General features: G+C 47.2%; 1 protein-coding gene across 1 annotated transcript in view; it reads right to left on the bottom strand.

The window, feature by feature from the left end:
- LOC146783025 (serine protease 55-like) overlaps positions 1-18,356 on the bottom strand; it is a 75,029-nt gene that overhangs the window by 43,373 nt on the left and 13,300 nt on the right. Inside the window, exons 3-4 of the mRNA XM_085637268.1 lie at positions 15,924-16,180; positions 5,283-5,422 (exon numbers count right to left, since the gene is read on the bottom strand). Of these exons, the coding sequence (XP_085493394.1) occupies positions 5,283-5,422; positions 15,924-16,180 (397 nt within the window). The remainder of the gene's footprint in view (positions 1-5,282; positions 5,423-15,923; positions 16,181-18,356) is intronic.

Raw genomic sequence — 18,356 nt, 5'->3', positions numbered from 1 at the left:
ACTAGATAGAAAGGCAGCCCCACGTGTAGCACATGTACTAATACAATATTATCACATAGCAGCGGCGAAGATAGTATATTTTCACGATGAGCCTTATCGTGCTAATGAGTGGTAAAAAGAGGAACAAATCGATGACATTGCAGGAAAGATTCGCCAAAAATAACTCCAGAATGAAAAGTCATGAATGCCCCATGATGGAAGAATGGCCAAGAAGAGACAACCATCCCGACTGCCTGCGAGTCTCTGGACCTCTGAGGAAACATTAAGTAATGCATGAATTACATTCAGTCCAATCCATTTATGGTACATTGTCCAGGGAGCGACGCAGATGAACTCGTTCTTGGATGGCATTCACCTACCGTCCCTCTCAGAGGACGGCCGACAGCTGCTTCAGGGCTCGATTACTAAGGAGGAGATTGCGCAGGCCATCCCGGACCTACCCTACCGCAAAGCCCCAGGTGAGGGGAGTGTCCCGGCAGAATTCTACAAGTGGACCAAAGCCGAGGTCATGGGCCTTCTCCATGAGGCCTTTGCTGATGCTGACCGCTCGTGCTCCTTGGGTTTAATGTCCAACAGAGCGCTGATTTTGATTCCCCTCAAACCAGGAAAGGACCCTCTCCTCTGTGGCAGTTTTCATCCCATATCCTGCTGAATGGGGACATCAAGATTTTGGCCAGCATTCTAGCTGCCCGCCTCAAGCGAGTCCTCCCTCTCTTATTCACCATTCATAAGTGGAGGTTGTCCCAGGTTACTCGTCGTGCAGCCATCTCATACGTTGGCCCATACGGTCTGGCTTGCAGCGAACCTTCTGGACGAGGCCTTGACACTGTCGTTGGATGCCAAGAAGGCCTTAGACATGATAGACTATGACTACCTGTTTGCTGTGCTCTGGAAATTCCACCTTGATGATGACTTTGTCTCCAGAGTGAGATGGCTCTATGATTCCCCCTCAGCGCTGGACAATTGTGGGGGCTTTCTTCCTGACCCCTTCTTGGTCTGTAGGGGTACCCGTAAGGGTTGCCTTGTCTCCCCCCAGTTATTTCTCCTTGCGATGGAGCCTGTGGCAGTGTACCTGTGCAAATCGGATCTGATTGTAGGTATTCCTACGCCCGGAGGTCCCTCAGCACTGTATATATACGTGGATGACATCTTGCTAACCCTATCGGCCAGACCCTCCTCCATCCTAGTGGTTCTGGAGACGATTGACTCCTTTGCGGCAATATCCACCAACAAGGAAAACTGGGCAAAGAGCGAGACTTGCCGCTGTCGCTGATCACCGATCACCATTCGCTCCAGGCCCCTGTTAACTAAGATACCCAGATACCTGCGGCTGGAACTCTTCCACTGGAATGGGAAACCAGCGATGGTGGTTCATGTGGTGGGCAGCGGCAAGCGTCACCTGGAGCACACAACCTGGATTGACTCATGGAGCGAATGCGATTAAACTTCGCAAAATGGTCCCACCTGAACCTCTCTCTCTCTGGGGACGGATTCAAATGGTGAAAATGGCTACCCTCCCCGTTTCATGTATTTGTTAGGCATGCTTCCTCAATTAATACCCCTCTCAACCCTTCGTCAGATAGACAGAAAAATTAAGGGGTTTAGCGAGACCTCACCAGGCGATCCAGAAGCTTTTCACTCATAGAGCAGCAGGGGGCTAGGATTGCCATCTGTGGAGCATTACTGCCTGGCTCTTCATCTGGCCCAATGGTGTGCATGAACCTATGGGTCCAAGATCCCCGTTATGGGTTGTGACTGAACGTAGATTCCAGGAGGGCTCGTTGGAACTACACACCCTCTATCTTTCTGTCCCCGACACAGTCGGGACCCATAACCCCAATGCTGAAAGCCATGTATGCCCACCTGGATGTGGACCCACAAGCAACTCTCGGTGGATGCGCATCTCCATGACAAAGCTCTACTCTGGGAGAGTACTGGTATCCATGTAGGAGAGGTATGCTTGACTGGGGCCCCTGGCATAGAGCTGGAATTCCAACCCTCATACACCTGGTCTCCAGAAGCAAACTCAAATCCTTGAGATGCTGTGGGACAAATTTGGTCCTTTGCATACTCAACAATGACGCTACACACAACTGCTTTACTGTCTGCTGAGCAAACTGAGTCCCCAACCATGGACCATCCCCTGTTCTTTGATACTCTTATATTAACACCTGAGGCCAATTTAAGGGCGTAAAGTTTGGATTCCACAACCTCCCGATCTGCCACCGCTTCTCCCGGCCGCAATTGGCTACACTCAGGACAACCTGGCAGGCTCGCCTGCATGTGCAATATGATGAGGAGGGCCTGGCAGAACTATTGGAGGCCCTGGAATGGGGAGTCCAAGAGGGCCAGATGAAGCTCAGTCTTTTTCAGACCCTTCAGGGTTGGCATTGGACCCCGGCGCGGCGCTCTGCCTGCTAGCTATGATCTCACGCACCCTGAGATATCGTTCATATCTTACTGGATTGTCCTGCCATCCACCCCTTCTGGACGGCAGTGGGTTCTATGCTTGGGGAATCTATGGATCTGCCCTCTCCACTTCCGGACCCCCTGATTATCTTCCATGACATTGGTGGACCTCTCCCAGCTGACCCGCCACGCTTGACGCCTGCTCATCTCTGCCCTCATGGCTGCCGAGATCTCTCTCCTGCGACACTGGCATTCCTACAACGGCTATTGCATGAGGAATGGCTCACCGAGAGGTACACGACCGCCTCCGATTCAATGGTCATTTACAATCTAATGGAGAAAGCAGACCTTTTTCTTCTCACATGGTCCCCCTTTCTGCAGGATGACCCCTCCCCAATTTGCCTTGACTCTTGATTCTTCCTCAACACTGCCCCCCAGACTGTCATTACCCCCCCTCCACTCCCCTCCTCCACTCTGCAGCTTTAATATACTCAGAGTTTGCCTGACCGGCCCATATCCCCGCCTTCTCTTCCCTGCTTCGTAGTTCCATCTTCCCTCCCTTGTTTTCTTTCTCCCCTTCTTCCCTTCTCTTTTCTTTCCTCCTTCTGTAGCTTATTTTCTGCCCCTCCCGTTCTCCCTTTCCTATATATACGTATTGTTTGGTATTGGTGCATGTACCGCAATCAACATTTTTATCTCAATATGAGTCTGTGCTGGACTTACTTGCTCCAGTGTTAACTGTTGTTTCTCAGTACTTTATTCAAGGCAATCAAAATAATTGCTACACAAAAGTGACACACAACTAAGTAACCTTTTAGTAAGAAGTGTTACTCATTGAGCAACAGACATGCAATCTGACAAATGAGACAAGAGCGAGGGCTTGAATTGTGTTGAGAAAACTGGAGCAGGAGGTGTCTGAAAAGGAGCAAGTGTCTGAAGCGGAGAAGGAGGTGCCTGGTTGGAGAAGAAAAGTGTAAGAAATGATGAAGAATCATGTAATGAGGGGGCTTCCTGAGAGGGATCAGGTGTCTGATAACTTGTTCCACCATGAGACCAGAGAGATGCTCAAGCGAGAGAACCAGGTGACTGAGAGTGGGAGGAGGAGACTGGGATGAATGCACTTGAGACAGAGAAGAAGTAGCTGAAGTCAGACGAGGATGAGGTGTCTGATATAGATCATGGCCTCTTGGTCTGCAGCCCATGCTGAGCATGTGCTCGGTTGGTACCCGCAAACATCCATGGAGGATTAGGAGGCGTCAGTGATGGAGGAGAAGGTGCTGCCATTGAGCAGGTGGGGATGAGATGTGTGAGAAGGTACCTGCGATGGGGAAGACTGTGCCTGAGAAGGACCTGGGTCGTGTACTCCAGGGTGTCTCTGCTATGAAGAGGAAGGCACCAGAGGCAAGTGCGGAGATGCCTGACAGGGAAGAGGAGGGACCTGATATAGAAGAAGACAAGCCCAGGAGGGATGAGATGGTGTCTGGGATGGAAAGGGAAGCTTCAGTGATGAAGGTGCTCAAGAAGAAAGAGGGTGTGCCTGGGACTGAGAGGAAACAATGTGCCTGGTTCACAAAGGTAAACTTAGACCAAAAGTCTAAGTTTAGACTTAACATGTAACTTTACTAGTAGTAAAGTTGGTCTAAGTTTAGACCAAAAGTCTAACTTAGAACAAAAGTCTCACTTTACTGCTAGCAAAGTTAGACTTTAGAACTAAACGTAGTCTTCAGGTCTAAACTTCGACTTTTGATCTAAGTGTATCTTTGTGAATCGAGCCCTATGCCTGATGTGGAGATGATGGTCCTGAGATGAAGAGGTGAAGAGGACTGAGTCGGGGAGAGAAGAGACGTGAGGCAGAGGACAAGGTGGAGTTGGGAGGGTGAAGAGGTCTACGATGAAGAAAGAAGAGCATGTGATGAAGGAGTAGGTAAGTGAGGTGAGTAGGTGAGAACCATCCACGACGGCTGCCTGAAATGGGGTGGAGGTGAACCCTCAGATGACTAGTCCTGAGTAATGTTTAAATTACACTTATGTAATTCGTACCATTTTGGGGATTTCAGATTACACTTGTTAATTTCCGAAATTAAGCCATTAAGCCACTTTGCGGAATTAGGCAACATTTAGGGTAAAAATTTACCACGAGTGCTCGGGAACAACTGAATGCATGGGGTTGTTTTTGCGGTGCTTTTGTTTTGCACAATTTCTTAGCGCATGATGCATTCTTGTGTCAGAAATTGATACACGGAGGTATTTCACGCTCGAATCACAAGATTTAGATTTTGGGAAATCATTCAGAATGCTGAAATGTCAAGTAATTACATGAGAGCAAATTACTATTATTGTACAGGATTGGAAATGAATGGAGTTGTGTGCGTCACACTTCTATGCCATTTATTGATATTTTTGTGTGACATTTTTGAGCACCGAGCGCAATTCTCTCATTGATACTCTCTTATTATTTCTGTTTGACTCATTTTTTGAACTCATGTTTATGTTTTTTTCTACAATGTTATTAAAGCCTTTTTATATGAACATTTCTTCTTATCATATTTAAACTATGCATCACTGTTGTTTTGACCATGTACATTTACCCCAGGTCCGTGCGATTTCAGGGTCACCCTTGTATGTCTTTGATAAGGTTTTATGCAGCAGGCACATTAACCCGCTGCACTGCTTTGACAGCAGGCACATCCTTAATGGTACAGTCCTAGGATTCGCTCTTGTTGCTTAGTCGTGCACTGGGGCTGGTGGCCAAGGCTTGCATTAGCCCAGCACCAAGAGACCCTCATGGGTGACTTTCTGCGCTTTATAAATGTTTGATCGAGCGATCGACTTCTACCTGTCTCACACAAGAGTGTGCTATACGTACGCCTCACCTGGCACGCATCGCGACCTCCTTGCTCGTAGCCAGCGCACAGCATATTCTCCGTTAGGACCCACAGCCAATCCATGCACCGGTTCCAGTCGATCAGGACGAGTTTAATCTTCTGTAAAACGCTGGAGCTGCGACTGCTTCCTGCAACGACACACAGAGGGATCAATCTGGGTGGAGAAGCATATCAACGTTTTAAAGAATATATATTGGATTTTTTCTACATCAAAAGCAAAGTGTGTTTACATTGGATGGATACATAGGACATTCTTCTCATGTATGGTGATGCAATGCATCTCAAGCAGAGCAGACAGTAGACACCAAGTCATCTAAGCAAATCTTTCTACCTTCATTGCCCAGCAACATATGCTGGTGTTCACTGAAGCCCAAAAGGGCCTCCAGCCACAGTTTCTAACCCCATCCTGCGCTACCACCAGTGGGAGCAGTGAGGGAAAACCACTACTGTGTTACAATTTGAGTACTTAACTCACAACATGTTAATTCACTTGTCATGGGAGCCTTGTGTCATCCTTTTCATCGAAGTACATGTGGAGCCCAAGACAGACAATCACCTTAACACTGTCACTCAGCTTCTGAGCAGCTCATGCATTCAGGAAAAACAGTACAGCAAGTGCAATCCGAGTGTTAGGTAACCAGAGTGGTTATACACTGCGGACGTAAACATACACAAGCCAGGCACGGAATACTGGTGGCCACGCAGGGATGTACCGGCTACGAGTGTTAGGTAACCAGAGTGGTTATACACTGCGGACGTAAACATTCACAAGCCAGGCACGGAATACTGGTGGCCACACAGGGATGTACCGGCTACGAGTGTTAGGTAACCAGAGTGGTTATACACTGCGGACGTAAACATACACAAGCCAGGTACGGAATACTGGTGGCCACGCAGGGATGTACCGGATACGAGAGGGATCTGAGAGTGAAAACAGGTGTGAAGCCACTTATGACTCCACAGTGTCACGAGGCTGCCAGCAAAGCAGAGTGTGGCTTGTGCTGCACTGAAAGGGAAGGCGAGATGCATTTATAACCACCACTGTTTTGTGTAAGTGATATCTGTTCCACTGTCTTAAAGCCTCTATACATACATCTATATACATCTGTAAGAAGAATCAGATCCCGACATTGTATATCTATATGTCGTGCTTCTATGAGGTGATCCTAACCAAAAGGCAGTAAAGAGCTTTACATGGTCAAGAATAAAGTCAAGGAGCAACTCGAGAGGTAGGCGGATTGTGGACTATTAGTGTCTTGTGATGAAGTGTTCTTTATTGAGGTGCGCCTTCACCTCCCTCCTACATTGGAGCAGCTTTGGTGTGGGGTTGATGGATACAAGATGTTGTTCCAGATCCGGGGTGCATAGATTGGAGACCAGTTGTCTTGTTTTTGTTTTTTATTTTTCACACTTGTTAGTCTGTAGTCTGATTGTGTCCTGGCTGCGGGTGTGCAGGGCACCACCAGAGATGCTGAGCTTGTCTGCAAGATAAGCGAGGGCGCTGGTCATGATGGCTTTGTAAATGATGCAGCTGGTTTTGAAGATGGTGCTAGGCGGCAAGTGGTGCCAATCGAGCTCCATCAGGTAAGGGCTGATGTGATCATATTCCTTCAGGCCCTGGACAAGGCATGCTGCGGCACGTAGGTGGCCGCCGAGGGGTGCAAATGGAAGTCTGGACGAGGGCGTGAACTGCAGTTCTGAAGTCGCTTTCTGGAATAAGAGAGTTTTTTTCAGAAGATAGAATTGGTACCAGGTTATCTGTTTGTTTGACAATGTGTTCCTTGGGGGTGAGGTTGGTGTCCAGGGTAAATTCAAGGAACTTGGTACTCAGTGAAAGTTGGGGTTCAAGTCCATTAAGGTTTGTGTCTTTTAGACAGGTGTGTACGGTTTCTTGTTCTTGGCAAATAACAGGTATTTTCTCTTCATTGGGCTGTGATTCAGATAAGAGCCTTACATCCGGCTCCGGATGATGTGCTAGCAGTGTTTGAGGTGTTGGATGTCGGAAGCAAAGGAGACTTTCAGGAAAAGTTGTATATAGCTGTCTTTTGGGTGAGTCTTGATGCTGTTATCTGTAAGGAGGGTACGACAAAGCTACCCTTGGGGGGCTGAAGATTACAGAGGAGAATTTGGAACACTAGGGTATTCGCAGGTGAGAGGGATCTTGTGCGACACGGAGGTGCCCATGTGAACAAACTGGTGTCAGTTGGAAAGGTAGGAGGAGAAACAGTAAAGGGCAATGCCAGTGAACCCCATGTGTGACTCCAGGGAGCAAATTAGGATGTGATAGTCAGCTGTGTGGAAGGCAACTGAGAAGCCCAGCCGTATCAAGAGGTAGGGCCGCTCGTCATTTGTGGTCAAGCGGACGCTGTCTACAATGTGCAACATAGCGGCCTCTGTGCTACAGCTGGATCCGAAGCCAGACTGGTAGCCGTACAGGAGATGTTAGCAGTAATGTGATCTTGGAGTTGAATATAAACTGCTGTTTCAATAATGTTGCAGATGAAAGGTAGGTGAGTGATGGGCTGGGAATTGGAGACATCCTCAGGGTCTACTGTAGGTTTCTTTATGAGTGAGGGGATTTGCCCTGTCTTGAGAGCTTCTGGGAAGATGCCATGAGTGAGGGACCCATTGACACTGGGTACTAGGGGTGAGAGATGTCCTCAGAGAGAACTTGTATGCAGGATGAGGGTAAGACATCATCTTCATAAGCGGTGGCTTTGAGGGACTCGAGTATGTAGGCGAGTCTTGGATGAATCTGAAGGATCCAGGCTCCGTATTTAATGAAAGGATAGGGATTGTGCGTGTTCGTCCTCTAGGTACCCTTTAGTCTAAGAAGGTTCTAGACAGTGCCAGACCTTCCACTGTAAGATGCTCATTCAAGTTAGTGTTCTCTCCCGAAGCGCCACCTTTTCTTGCATCTGCCTGGGTCCTATTAAATACCATGAAAATCAATGACACATATAAATTATTATTACTTTCATGCGTAACCTTTGGGGTGTACTCTAGAAGTTTTCAAAATTATGAAGACGTTAAGAATGCTGCAAATAGATTGATTATGATGGAATTAGCATCAAAGCAGTAGTGTATAACAGGATGAGCATGGAACACAACATTTGAGTCATTTAACTTTAATAAACATGTACTTTGGCATTTATTTACGTTACTTGGCATGGCTGGTCAATGCAAATAATTTAGAGATGATATTATCTAGTCAATCTGCAGAAAGTGCAATTAGGTGACATGCTCTCTACCGCAACCTCGATCACTTGCGGAGTCCCACAAGGGTCTGCTCTGTCACCCCTATTGTTCAACATATACCTACAGCCTTTGATTCGAATGCTTAATCAAATGGACTGTCAGGTATATAACTACGCAGACGACACCCAGATCATTATCCAGCTGGAGGATAGCCAGAATGCCTTTACCAGACTGCAAAACATTTTGAGAAGTACAGCTAACTGGATGTCCGGCAACTCCCTAAAAATCAACCCGGACAAAACCGAGGTGTTGCCGATTACCATCGCTGGCAACCCTTGGTGTGACCGTTTCTGGCCTGGGGAGTTGGGCACGCCTCCAGAACCGGCTGAGGTGGTTAAGAGCCTGGGCATCCAGGTGGACAGCAAGCTGTCCATGAAAAAGCAAGTCACAGCTGTGGTGGGCTGCTGCGTCGGCCTCCTTCGCCAACTCAGGAAAGTTTCCCCGCTGCTCTCTTTTTCCACCCTAAGGAGCGCGGTTTCTGCAATGATTTTGGCTAGGCTGGACTATGGCAATTCATTGTATATAGGACTCCCACAGGGCCTCTTAAACAGAATGCAGACGGTCATGAATGATGCTGCCAGGCTCATTTTCAAGAAACCAAGGAGTACCCAGGCATCCCCCCTCCTGTGGGAACTCCATTGGTTGCCAGTTAGGCAGAGGCTAATGTTCAAGGGGCTCTGCATTGTACACAAAGCGCTTCATGGCAGAGCACCCACCTATCTGAAATCTCGCCTGTCCCTTTACAAACCAGGGAGGGTGCTTAGATCTGCTGATTCCATATGTCTGGTTCAGCCACGCTGTAGACTGACCACTGTGGGTGGGCGTGCTTTCTCCCATACTTTGCCAGCTATGTGGAATAAACTACCGCTGAAACTCCGCAATGAAAAGAAACTAATGCCCTTCCGCAAGCAATTAAAAACTGTGCTTTTCCAGCAAGCGTGGGGTGGCCGCTAAATTTTAATCTGATGCATCTTTTTATTGTATAGCTGATCCTAACAAAGCGCTTAGAGACCCCTGGGTTATAGTGCGCTATACAAGTCACAAGAAATAAATAAATAAATAAATAAATAAATAAATTCTATTTTCAAAAATGTTATTTGTAAATATCTACCTTTCAGGTTGTCAGGACTCAGTGTTGTACACTTACTATGTGAGAAGAAACAGACTTGTCCACACTATCCTTGCTGATTTACATCAATAAGGAAGGGAAGGAGATAGAGGCTTTGGAGGACAGGAATAAACGTGCTAGATAGCCAACCAGCTTTGAGGCAGTCACGTCTGAGATGGGCATTTGCCTCCAGGTTGATTACGGCTACATTCGTTTTTAAACCCTTCATCGTGATAGCAAGGTCTCTGGCAATGAATCTGCAGGTCTCTGGCAATGAATCTGCAGTTGTGTGGCTCCTCTGCTGGCCAGCTAGCTTGTCAACCAGACCACTGGTCCAGTCACTTTTTTTTTCCTTACTTCAGTTCCCTCTGTCCCTTGAGTTTGGGCCTCTGTGCCTATCACTCCATGTTTATGTATGTCTGTGTACCCAGCAGGTTCAGCAAGTCCCTTACTGGTCCTTGGTGTCCTGGGGTTGTCTGCCAGCTCCCAGTAGATGCAATAAGTAAGCAGTCCTTGAATGGCCCAGTCTGCCTGCTGTTCAGGAGGTCCAAACATTTATTGGAGTTCAGAACTTGAAATACTTTCTACTGAGTTCTTTTTACAATCATCCCACCCAACAAGAAGGGGTAGCTGTTCCACTGGGGAGAGAAGGAAGTACTGGCCTTTCAGACGCTAAGCTTGGGTTAATGACGAGTTGACGTGTGGAGTGTAATGTCCCCAGGTGGAACGAGGCGATTTCTCCCTCTTCAGCCAGAAAAGGTGGTGATATTTGAAGCCTTGATCAATGGGGGGAGAGCATGAAGTCCTGCAGCGGCACGCTCTCGTCAGTCCTGGCAGTTCCACCTGCACCCTCATCCCCCTGGTGATCTTAGCCATCGCTATAGGTTCTCAGGGCTTGTGGCAATCACCACAGACATTTCACACACAGGCTCATTATCACAGAAGCCCCCAGAGCAGGAAGCGCAGCCTTACATGGAACTCCTTGGACCCATTTCAGAATCAGACTTATTTTGAGTCTCTGTAGCGGGAGTCCTAACCACAAGCTATGAAAAACAAAGGGCCAGATGTATCAAGCGTTTTTCCCGTTCGCAAACAGGCCGATTCGCAGAATCTGCCCGTTTGCGAACGGGAAAAGGCCTTTTGGGATGTATCATCTCAAAAGGCATTCGCAAAATAGGGAATCGCCAAAATTGTGATTCCCTATTTTGCAAATGCATTTAACGAATCGCAATTTGCGATTCCTTAAATGAAATGCAGGAAGCCCAAAAAAATTGAGACCTGTCTTTAAGGAATCGCAAATTACCACCAACTTCAAGTTGGTGGTAATATGTGGTTTCCATGAAAAATGCACTTTTTTGAATTTTTCATGGTGCCATTTGGCGTACATACATGCCCTTAGGGCATGTATGTGCTCCACATGTGCACGCTTACCTTTTAGGGGGTGCAACAGGGTGGTCTTTTGGCCCCCCATCACCCTTGAAATTGCATTCGCAATTTCCAAGTAATTATTTGGTACTTGCAATTTGCGAATGTCTTCCCATTCATTCCTACCTCTAGGCCCATAGGAATGAATGGGAAGGTATTCCTTAATAGCAAATCACAATTTGTGATTCGCAATTAAGGAATATGTAGGAATTGCAATTATTATTGCGAAACCTACATACATTGCATTTTGCGATTCCACAATAGCAAATCGGTAAAATTCGCTATTATGGAGTCGCAAAATCCAATATTGATACATCTGGCCCATAGTTTGGTGATATTTTTTATTTTTCTGGTATGTTGGGTCCTTCATGCCTTGAGTATTTCTGTAGGTTGTGTGATTTACACACTAATCATGTTTGGTCCTTCGTCACTCCATGTTTGGTCTCACCACAGCAGGTGATGCCTGCATCTTGAAAGATTGTGTGCAGTTTGAAGTTTACAAAGGTATTGTTTCTTGTTATTTTATTTTTGCATGTATTAAAGCGTGCTTGCCCTTGTTCTCTTGAGTTTTGTGAAGAGAATCCTTGTACCCCTCACAGCTGGAAGAAGTAAGAGGTTCATTGACTTTTGGCTGCGTCATACCCTGGGTAGGTCAGTCTACAGTGGGGTCTTCAAACAGGGGGGCGGGCCTCAAGTGATCTGGGGGGTGGGGAGGCAGCAAGCTCTGGCCAAAAGAAGCAATATCTTGACAACATTACTTTGTCTTCAGCAGAAAAAACAATGTCCAGCCGTAAGCCGCTCGGTTATGGGCATCACTAACATCTTTTGTCATTTATATCCTGGCTGGGAGAAGGTGTCGAAAGGGAAAATACTTCAATACCCCCTCCCCCCCGCCATTTCTAATAATCCCACTGCGGATACTTTGACACGTCAGTGAGGCCAGAACAGCATGTTTGGCGGTCATGTATTTGGTCGCAATTTTAAAACTGTAACAGAACTTACCTGCAATGTTTAACTAAGCATTGCCAATTGAATAGACTAATTGTGAAAACATTTTGAGGGGGGGGGCGTTATTAATAAGTTTGAAGACCACAGGTCTAAAGCCAGCATCGTCTCTGCAGCTCCTTGGACAAAGGGCTAAAGTTCCTGCGTTAGCCCCATGGCTGGTGTCCTTGGCAGGGTAGGCGTGTCTCACACGTGACCGAAGCCAGCTGGTAGGAGGTTGATGACGCAGCAGGCCCCATCCTCACAACGGTCGGAGCCTTTGCAGTGCTTCCGGTCTGTGGCCATCTTCAGGTAGGGGATTCTGTGCAAACACCTACAGGTTTTGACGCAAAGCCCAATCTACTAAGATACACCTACTGGAAGAAGGCGCCAAGAAGGGAGACTGGATTTCCCCCGGAGGCGCATTTCTGCTTAGCACAGCACATATCGAATACACTGAAACCTTATGTACTTGTCTACGCATAGAGATTTCTACTGGGAGGGCAGTGCTTGGCTGCAGTTCTGCCCCTCCCCCACTGTGCTGCAGGCCTAGAGCCTCCTTCCAGAGCAGGATGGGCTTCCATGACGCACGCCCTGCCCCATGACCCCATTCTAGTTGCAGTACGGGCTGGTTTGAGTATTTTGCTAGGACTGAATTTGGTTTCTTGTCCAGCCTGAGGAACGTATGCACTCAGTACAAATCCTGCACTGCACACAAGCCACCATGGTGGGAAGCTCTGTGTCATGCAAGGCAGCCTGTTTGCGTACTGGCACTGGGGGTGGCACCAGCGGCAGGGGGATCTTTGTACGTAGGGCCTGCACTGTTTTCCCTATCATGCAACACAACACAACACAACAAATGTTTAGGCTGCAGTGAACTGCGCAAAATCTCTGTTAATCTGGGCCTATGTTTATGTTTATGTTTCAATCAATCAATCACCATTTTTATTGCGCACCTTTAGGAGCCCTAGAGGTATCTGGTTGCTGAAGGTACCAAGTCTCCGTCGAAAAGCCAGGTCTTGAATTTCTTTCCGAAGTCTGCTAGAATAGGTGCTGTTTTCAGGTCATGCGGCGATGTAGGAGAAGGAGTGACCCCCTCTATGGATGCGGAGGTATGAGCACAGGCAAGTGAGGAGGAGCGCAGGTGTCTTGTGGGTAGGTGGGGGTTCAGTCCATAATTGATGTAGGCCGCGCTTGATCATGTAGAGCTCTGTAGGCGTGCGGGAGGATCTTGAACTGGCATCTCTTCTGGCTATGGGGCCGGTGGAGGTTTCTGACGTGGGGCTGATGTGGGACCGTTTGGGGACGTCCAGGATGAGTCTGGCTGCAGCTTTCTGTATGGTCTGGAGTTTTCTGAGAGCTGGGTGGAGAGACAGGCGTAGAGAATGTTGCTGTAGTTGAGGAAGCTGGTGACGGGTGCCTGAGTGACGGTCTTTCTGGTGTTAACTGGGTTCCATCTGAAGATTCTACAGCGCATGAGGCGGGTGTGGAAGCAGGAGATTGTGACTGCGTTGACTTGTCATTTCATAGTTGGTTATCAAGGATGATGCCCAGGTTGCGTGTATGGTCTGTTGGTGTGGGTGTTGGTCCTAGTTCTACTGGCCACCAACTGTGGTTACATATGGGGGTGTTCTTCCTGAAGATCAGTACTTCAGTTTTGTCGGAGTAGAGTTTGAGGCAGTTGCCTCTCATCTATTTTGCTACGTTGGTCATGGTGCCGCAGAAGTTGGTTTGGGCGTGGGAGGATTCCTCAGTGAGTGAGAGGATTAGTTGAGTGTCATCTGCGCAGGAGATTATGTTGAGGCCATGGGCTCTGACGACGTCTGCGAGGGGTCATGTAGATGTTAAACAGGGTGGGGCTGAGTGATGATCCTTGGGGTACGCTGCATATGATGTCCCTGGGTTTGGAAGTGAAGGGAGGCAACCAAACGCTCTCTATGCTGGCATCTCCACCCAGCTCCTCAGAAGACTCCAGACCATACAGAACACTGCAGCCAGACTCATCCTGGACCTTCCCAAATGGACCCACATCACACCCCCCCCCCCCCCCCACACCCCCACCTCAGAAACCTGCACTGGCTCCTCATCCAGAAGAGATGCCAGTTCAAGATCCTCTGGCCATAACTAGAGTGAGTCTTGATAGCTCACTGAGACTCAGTCTCAATGACACAACTAGACTGAGTCGTGATAGGTTAACTAGACTGAGTCTTGATGCTTCACTTACACTGAGTCTCAATGGCTCACTTACACTGAGTCTCAATGGCTCACTTACACTGAGTTTCAATGGTTCACTCACACTGAGTCTCGATGGCTCAACTCGACTGGGGTCTGGATGGCTCAAATAGAATAAGTCATACTGGCTCAACTAGACTGAGTCTCAATGCCTCAGCCAGACTCAGTCTTTACGGCTAAAGCAGACTGAGGCTTGGTAGCTCAATTACACTGAGTCTTGCTGGCTCAACTAGACTGAGGTCCTGATTTAATGTTTGGCTGACGTCCTGTCCTCTGCCAGAAGGAGTAACTTGCTCTTTCGCCCTAACGGAGGTGCCGCCCGCCCACTGGCCCAGGCTTACGGCAGTTCCTGTCAATGCATTGTACGTTTGACGGACAGATCTGTTAACATGACAGAGCCGTACATCAAAGGTTTCAGAAAGAAATCCCAAAGAAAGATATTCTTTTTGAAAATCAGAAAAACAATGGCCACCCCTCGCCATGAGAGAAGACTCCCATGGTGAGGGGGGCATTGAGCACTTTTCAGTGCCCCTTACCCCCAGGTGTTTCCTGGCAGTAATGGGCATTGAAAAGCGGCTGTATGTCCACCCATCTAAGTTAGGTGGGCAGACAGAGCGAAACCTCTGACGCCCCTCACTCCGTTGGGCCATTGAAGGGGTTTGACCATGGCAGAGACGGAGTAGTCGCCACTCCCATCAAACTGTGATCTGCCCAAATTTAAACCGGCCAGGCAAGCCATTATGTTGGCGGAAAGGGAATTCTGTGGCCGTTGTGACAGAGTTCTCTCTCCAACAACATATAAATTGGGCACTGAGTCTCAATAATTCAACTAAACTGAGTTTCGATGGGTCAACTAGACTGAGTCTCAATAGTTCAAGTAGACTGAGTCTCGACGGCTTAACTAGACTGAGTCTCAATAGTTCAAGTAGACTGATTCTCGACGGCTTAACTAGACTGAGTCTCAATAATTCAAGTAGACTGATTCTCGACGGCTTAACTAGACTGAGTCTCAATAGTTCAAGTACACTGAGTTTCGATGGGTCAACTAGACTGAGTCTCAATAGTGCAAGTAGACTGAGTCTCGACGGCTTAACTAGACTGAGTCTCAATAGTTCAAGTAGACTGATTCTCAACGGTTTAACTAGACTGAGTCTCAATAGTGCAAGTAGACTGAGTCTCGACGGCTTAACTAGACTGAGTCTCAATAGTTCAAGTAGACTGATTCTCGACGGCTTAACTAGACTGAGTCTCAATAGTTCAAGTACACTGAGTCTCGACGGCTTAACTAGACTGAGTCTCAATAGTGCAAATAGACAGTCTCGACGGCTTAACTAGACTGAGTCTCAATAGTTCAAGTAGACTGAGTCTCGACGACTCAACTAGACTGAGTCTCAATAGTTCAAGTAGACTGAGTATAGATGGATTAACTAGACTGAGGAGTAATGGCTCAACTAGTCTTAAGTCTTGATGACTCAACAAGACTTGGTCTCAATTGCTCAAGTAGACTGAGTCTAGATGGATTAACTAGTCTGAGTCTTGACGACTCAACTAGACTGAGTCGCAATTGCTCAAGTAGACTGAGTCAGGACTAAGGTTCTTCACAGTTAGAGCCAGGCACTCACCTTCAGTCTGACTTCCCCAGCCAGCCACATGGCAGGACCTCCAGTCCTTCATGTCAAAGGTCTCAGGGGGCGGCAAGCAGATAGGGATGGTGGCACTGCTGACCTCGATGGGGGATGACAGCAGCAGAAGGGCGATGTCGTTGTCGGCGGTGTACTTGCTGAAGTGCTCGTGGCTGATGATCCGCTGCACTTTGTGGATCTTTTTGGGTGTGGACCGCAGGATGGTGGCACCCACCTGCACTCTTAGGTCTTCAGCACTGAAACGAGAAACAAAATAATGGTTCTAAAATCTGCACAAAAGCCATGTATCTACCGCAGGCTTGAACATGTGTAGATCAAAGTGAAACAGGCAGATGTACCACTGCATGCAAGAGCAGGCTCTTTCACAAGCTAAGCATGTGCACTCAGACGTGTGGTACAAAACATACATTGACTTGGTTATAATGTACAGATGCATGTAATGAGATATCCTGAGCACCGTAATAGGTGTTCTGTGGACGTTCCTGCCAGTGCTTGAGTGTGCTGTGGAATGTACGTGCAGGTAGGTACCGCGCCATGGGACAAACATGTAGAGACTAGGCTGGTCTTGTAGGAGAGTGGAAGGTCGTATAATAGGTTCTGGACTGAGCAGAGTGAAATGCTTTATTCTGAAAGAAGAAGAGAAAGACACACTTGTCTCACTGGCCATCCGCTGGCAGGAAACACTCAAAAATAGCAGCCCTCGTTAAAGTACACAAGTAGCCACGCTCTCAGCTAGGGCTCCTAGAGAAGGTGCATTCAAGTAGTTAGCAGTGACTGAAACACAGCTTGGCTAGTAAACAGAAACTGATGTCCAGTGGGAAGTTCTAAGGTTTCTGGGGAAATGGGCAGTGGAGGATTGGTTTGTGTAAGTTGTGTTATTTGTGGGTTTTGTAAAGTTCTCGATTACCAGATGGTGTCCTGCTACTGAGGCTGAGCGAGAGAAGATGGGAAGAAGTCACTGTAAGTTATTGTCTAGGAAACACCCATGGTTTTAGGTGTTTTTTAAATGAGAGAGGGGGGGAGTCTGCATTTTTATTCTGAGAGGAAATTTTAGAGTTGAATTAAAGGATTTATTGGCCAGCCGGGTCGGAATTGTAACCGGCGGAGGGGCGAGATCCACCTTTTGATATGACTACTGAGTGTTGCACAGTGCTGACTTCTAGAGTTATGGTCTGTCAAGAAATAAACTATAAGTATACTTATACCCATATTTAGGTACTGAAATTAAATTATAACGAGCCAGGCAGGTAGGATCCCTACATGAATTGTATTCAGTGTGAACGGAATGTTCCACAGAGATTGCATGATTAAGTTTGACACAAAGCCATGATGAATGAACAATGACCCTAGAATCTTGGGCTTATTTACGTGAGGGGTCTGAAAAGTTTAGAATCACTTATGAGAGTACACTGCGCACCCCACATCTCACTCACCTTGACATAATATTATGTAGGAGCTATTGTCACCCTTTACTTTGTTTTCAAGCACATGGGCCATTATTTTGTTTGAATGGCTCCACAATTTTGTGAATGTACAGTCACATATAATGTTTATTGCAAGCTTGCTACAGGTTTTTACGATAAGGTGATATGTGGTCACCATTATTGTACTTGTGTTTAATAACATGATGTTTATACAGACCTTTGTTGTATTATTTCCAGCCCTGAAGAAGTCGGGGGTAGTCCCCATACGACGAAACACGTGCTTTGGAACACTAGGAGTTTTAAAGTTGAATACAGGATTTATTGACCTGCCAGGTCAGAATTATAACCAGCGGGGAGGTACTGAAATTAAATTATAAGGAGGCAGACAGCCCTGAAAAAGTCAATGGGAAGTCCCCATACGACGAAACACATGTTGGCTGGGCTTTGTTTGAATTAAAGACAAAGAAAAGACTAAAAGAGACATTATTCATTTTCGTTCTTTTGCTCTTACTATTTAACGAACTTTGATTGTATATTGAGGGTGTGTGCATAGGATAGGAGTTAATGGTTTGACTAACCCTTGGGTCTAGCATTTGGGGGTCTAGGATGTTTTCCCTCACCTGTTGTACAGCATAAATACATAGAAGAATACACTGACGCTAACTGGATAGGCGTCAAATTTCCTAATCAATGACACCCCCACTGCACTGGGACCTAGGAGTAGTCAGCAGCCTGGCCCTAGAAGATCTCAGTGTGACAGAAGGAATGTAAAGTTTAAACTTTGAGAAAGTTGTCCAGGCCCTAGAAGGTGATGTCCTTGAGCACCAACTAGATAGACTTAACAAGGACTCTTTCGGAGATGGGAAGCCTGTGAGGGGGTCCAAGGTGAGTAGGAGGGCAACTCATGCACTAGTCTTCTGTAGCCACCGCAGGCACTGAAGAATGTAATCAGGAGCGCCCTGGAAAAGAGAACTGCAATTGTCCAGGC

The sequence above is a fragment of the Triturus cristatus genome, chromosome 12, assembly GCF_964204655.1.
Source record: "Triturus cristatus chromosome 12, aTriCri1.1, whole genome shotgun sequence".
Lineage (NCBI taxonomy): Eukaryota > Metazoa > Chordata > Amphibia > Caudata > Salamandridae > Triturus > Triturus cristatus.
This window is presented reverse-complemented; position numbering and strand designations above follow the sequence as displayed.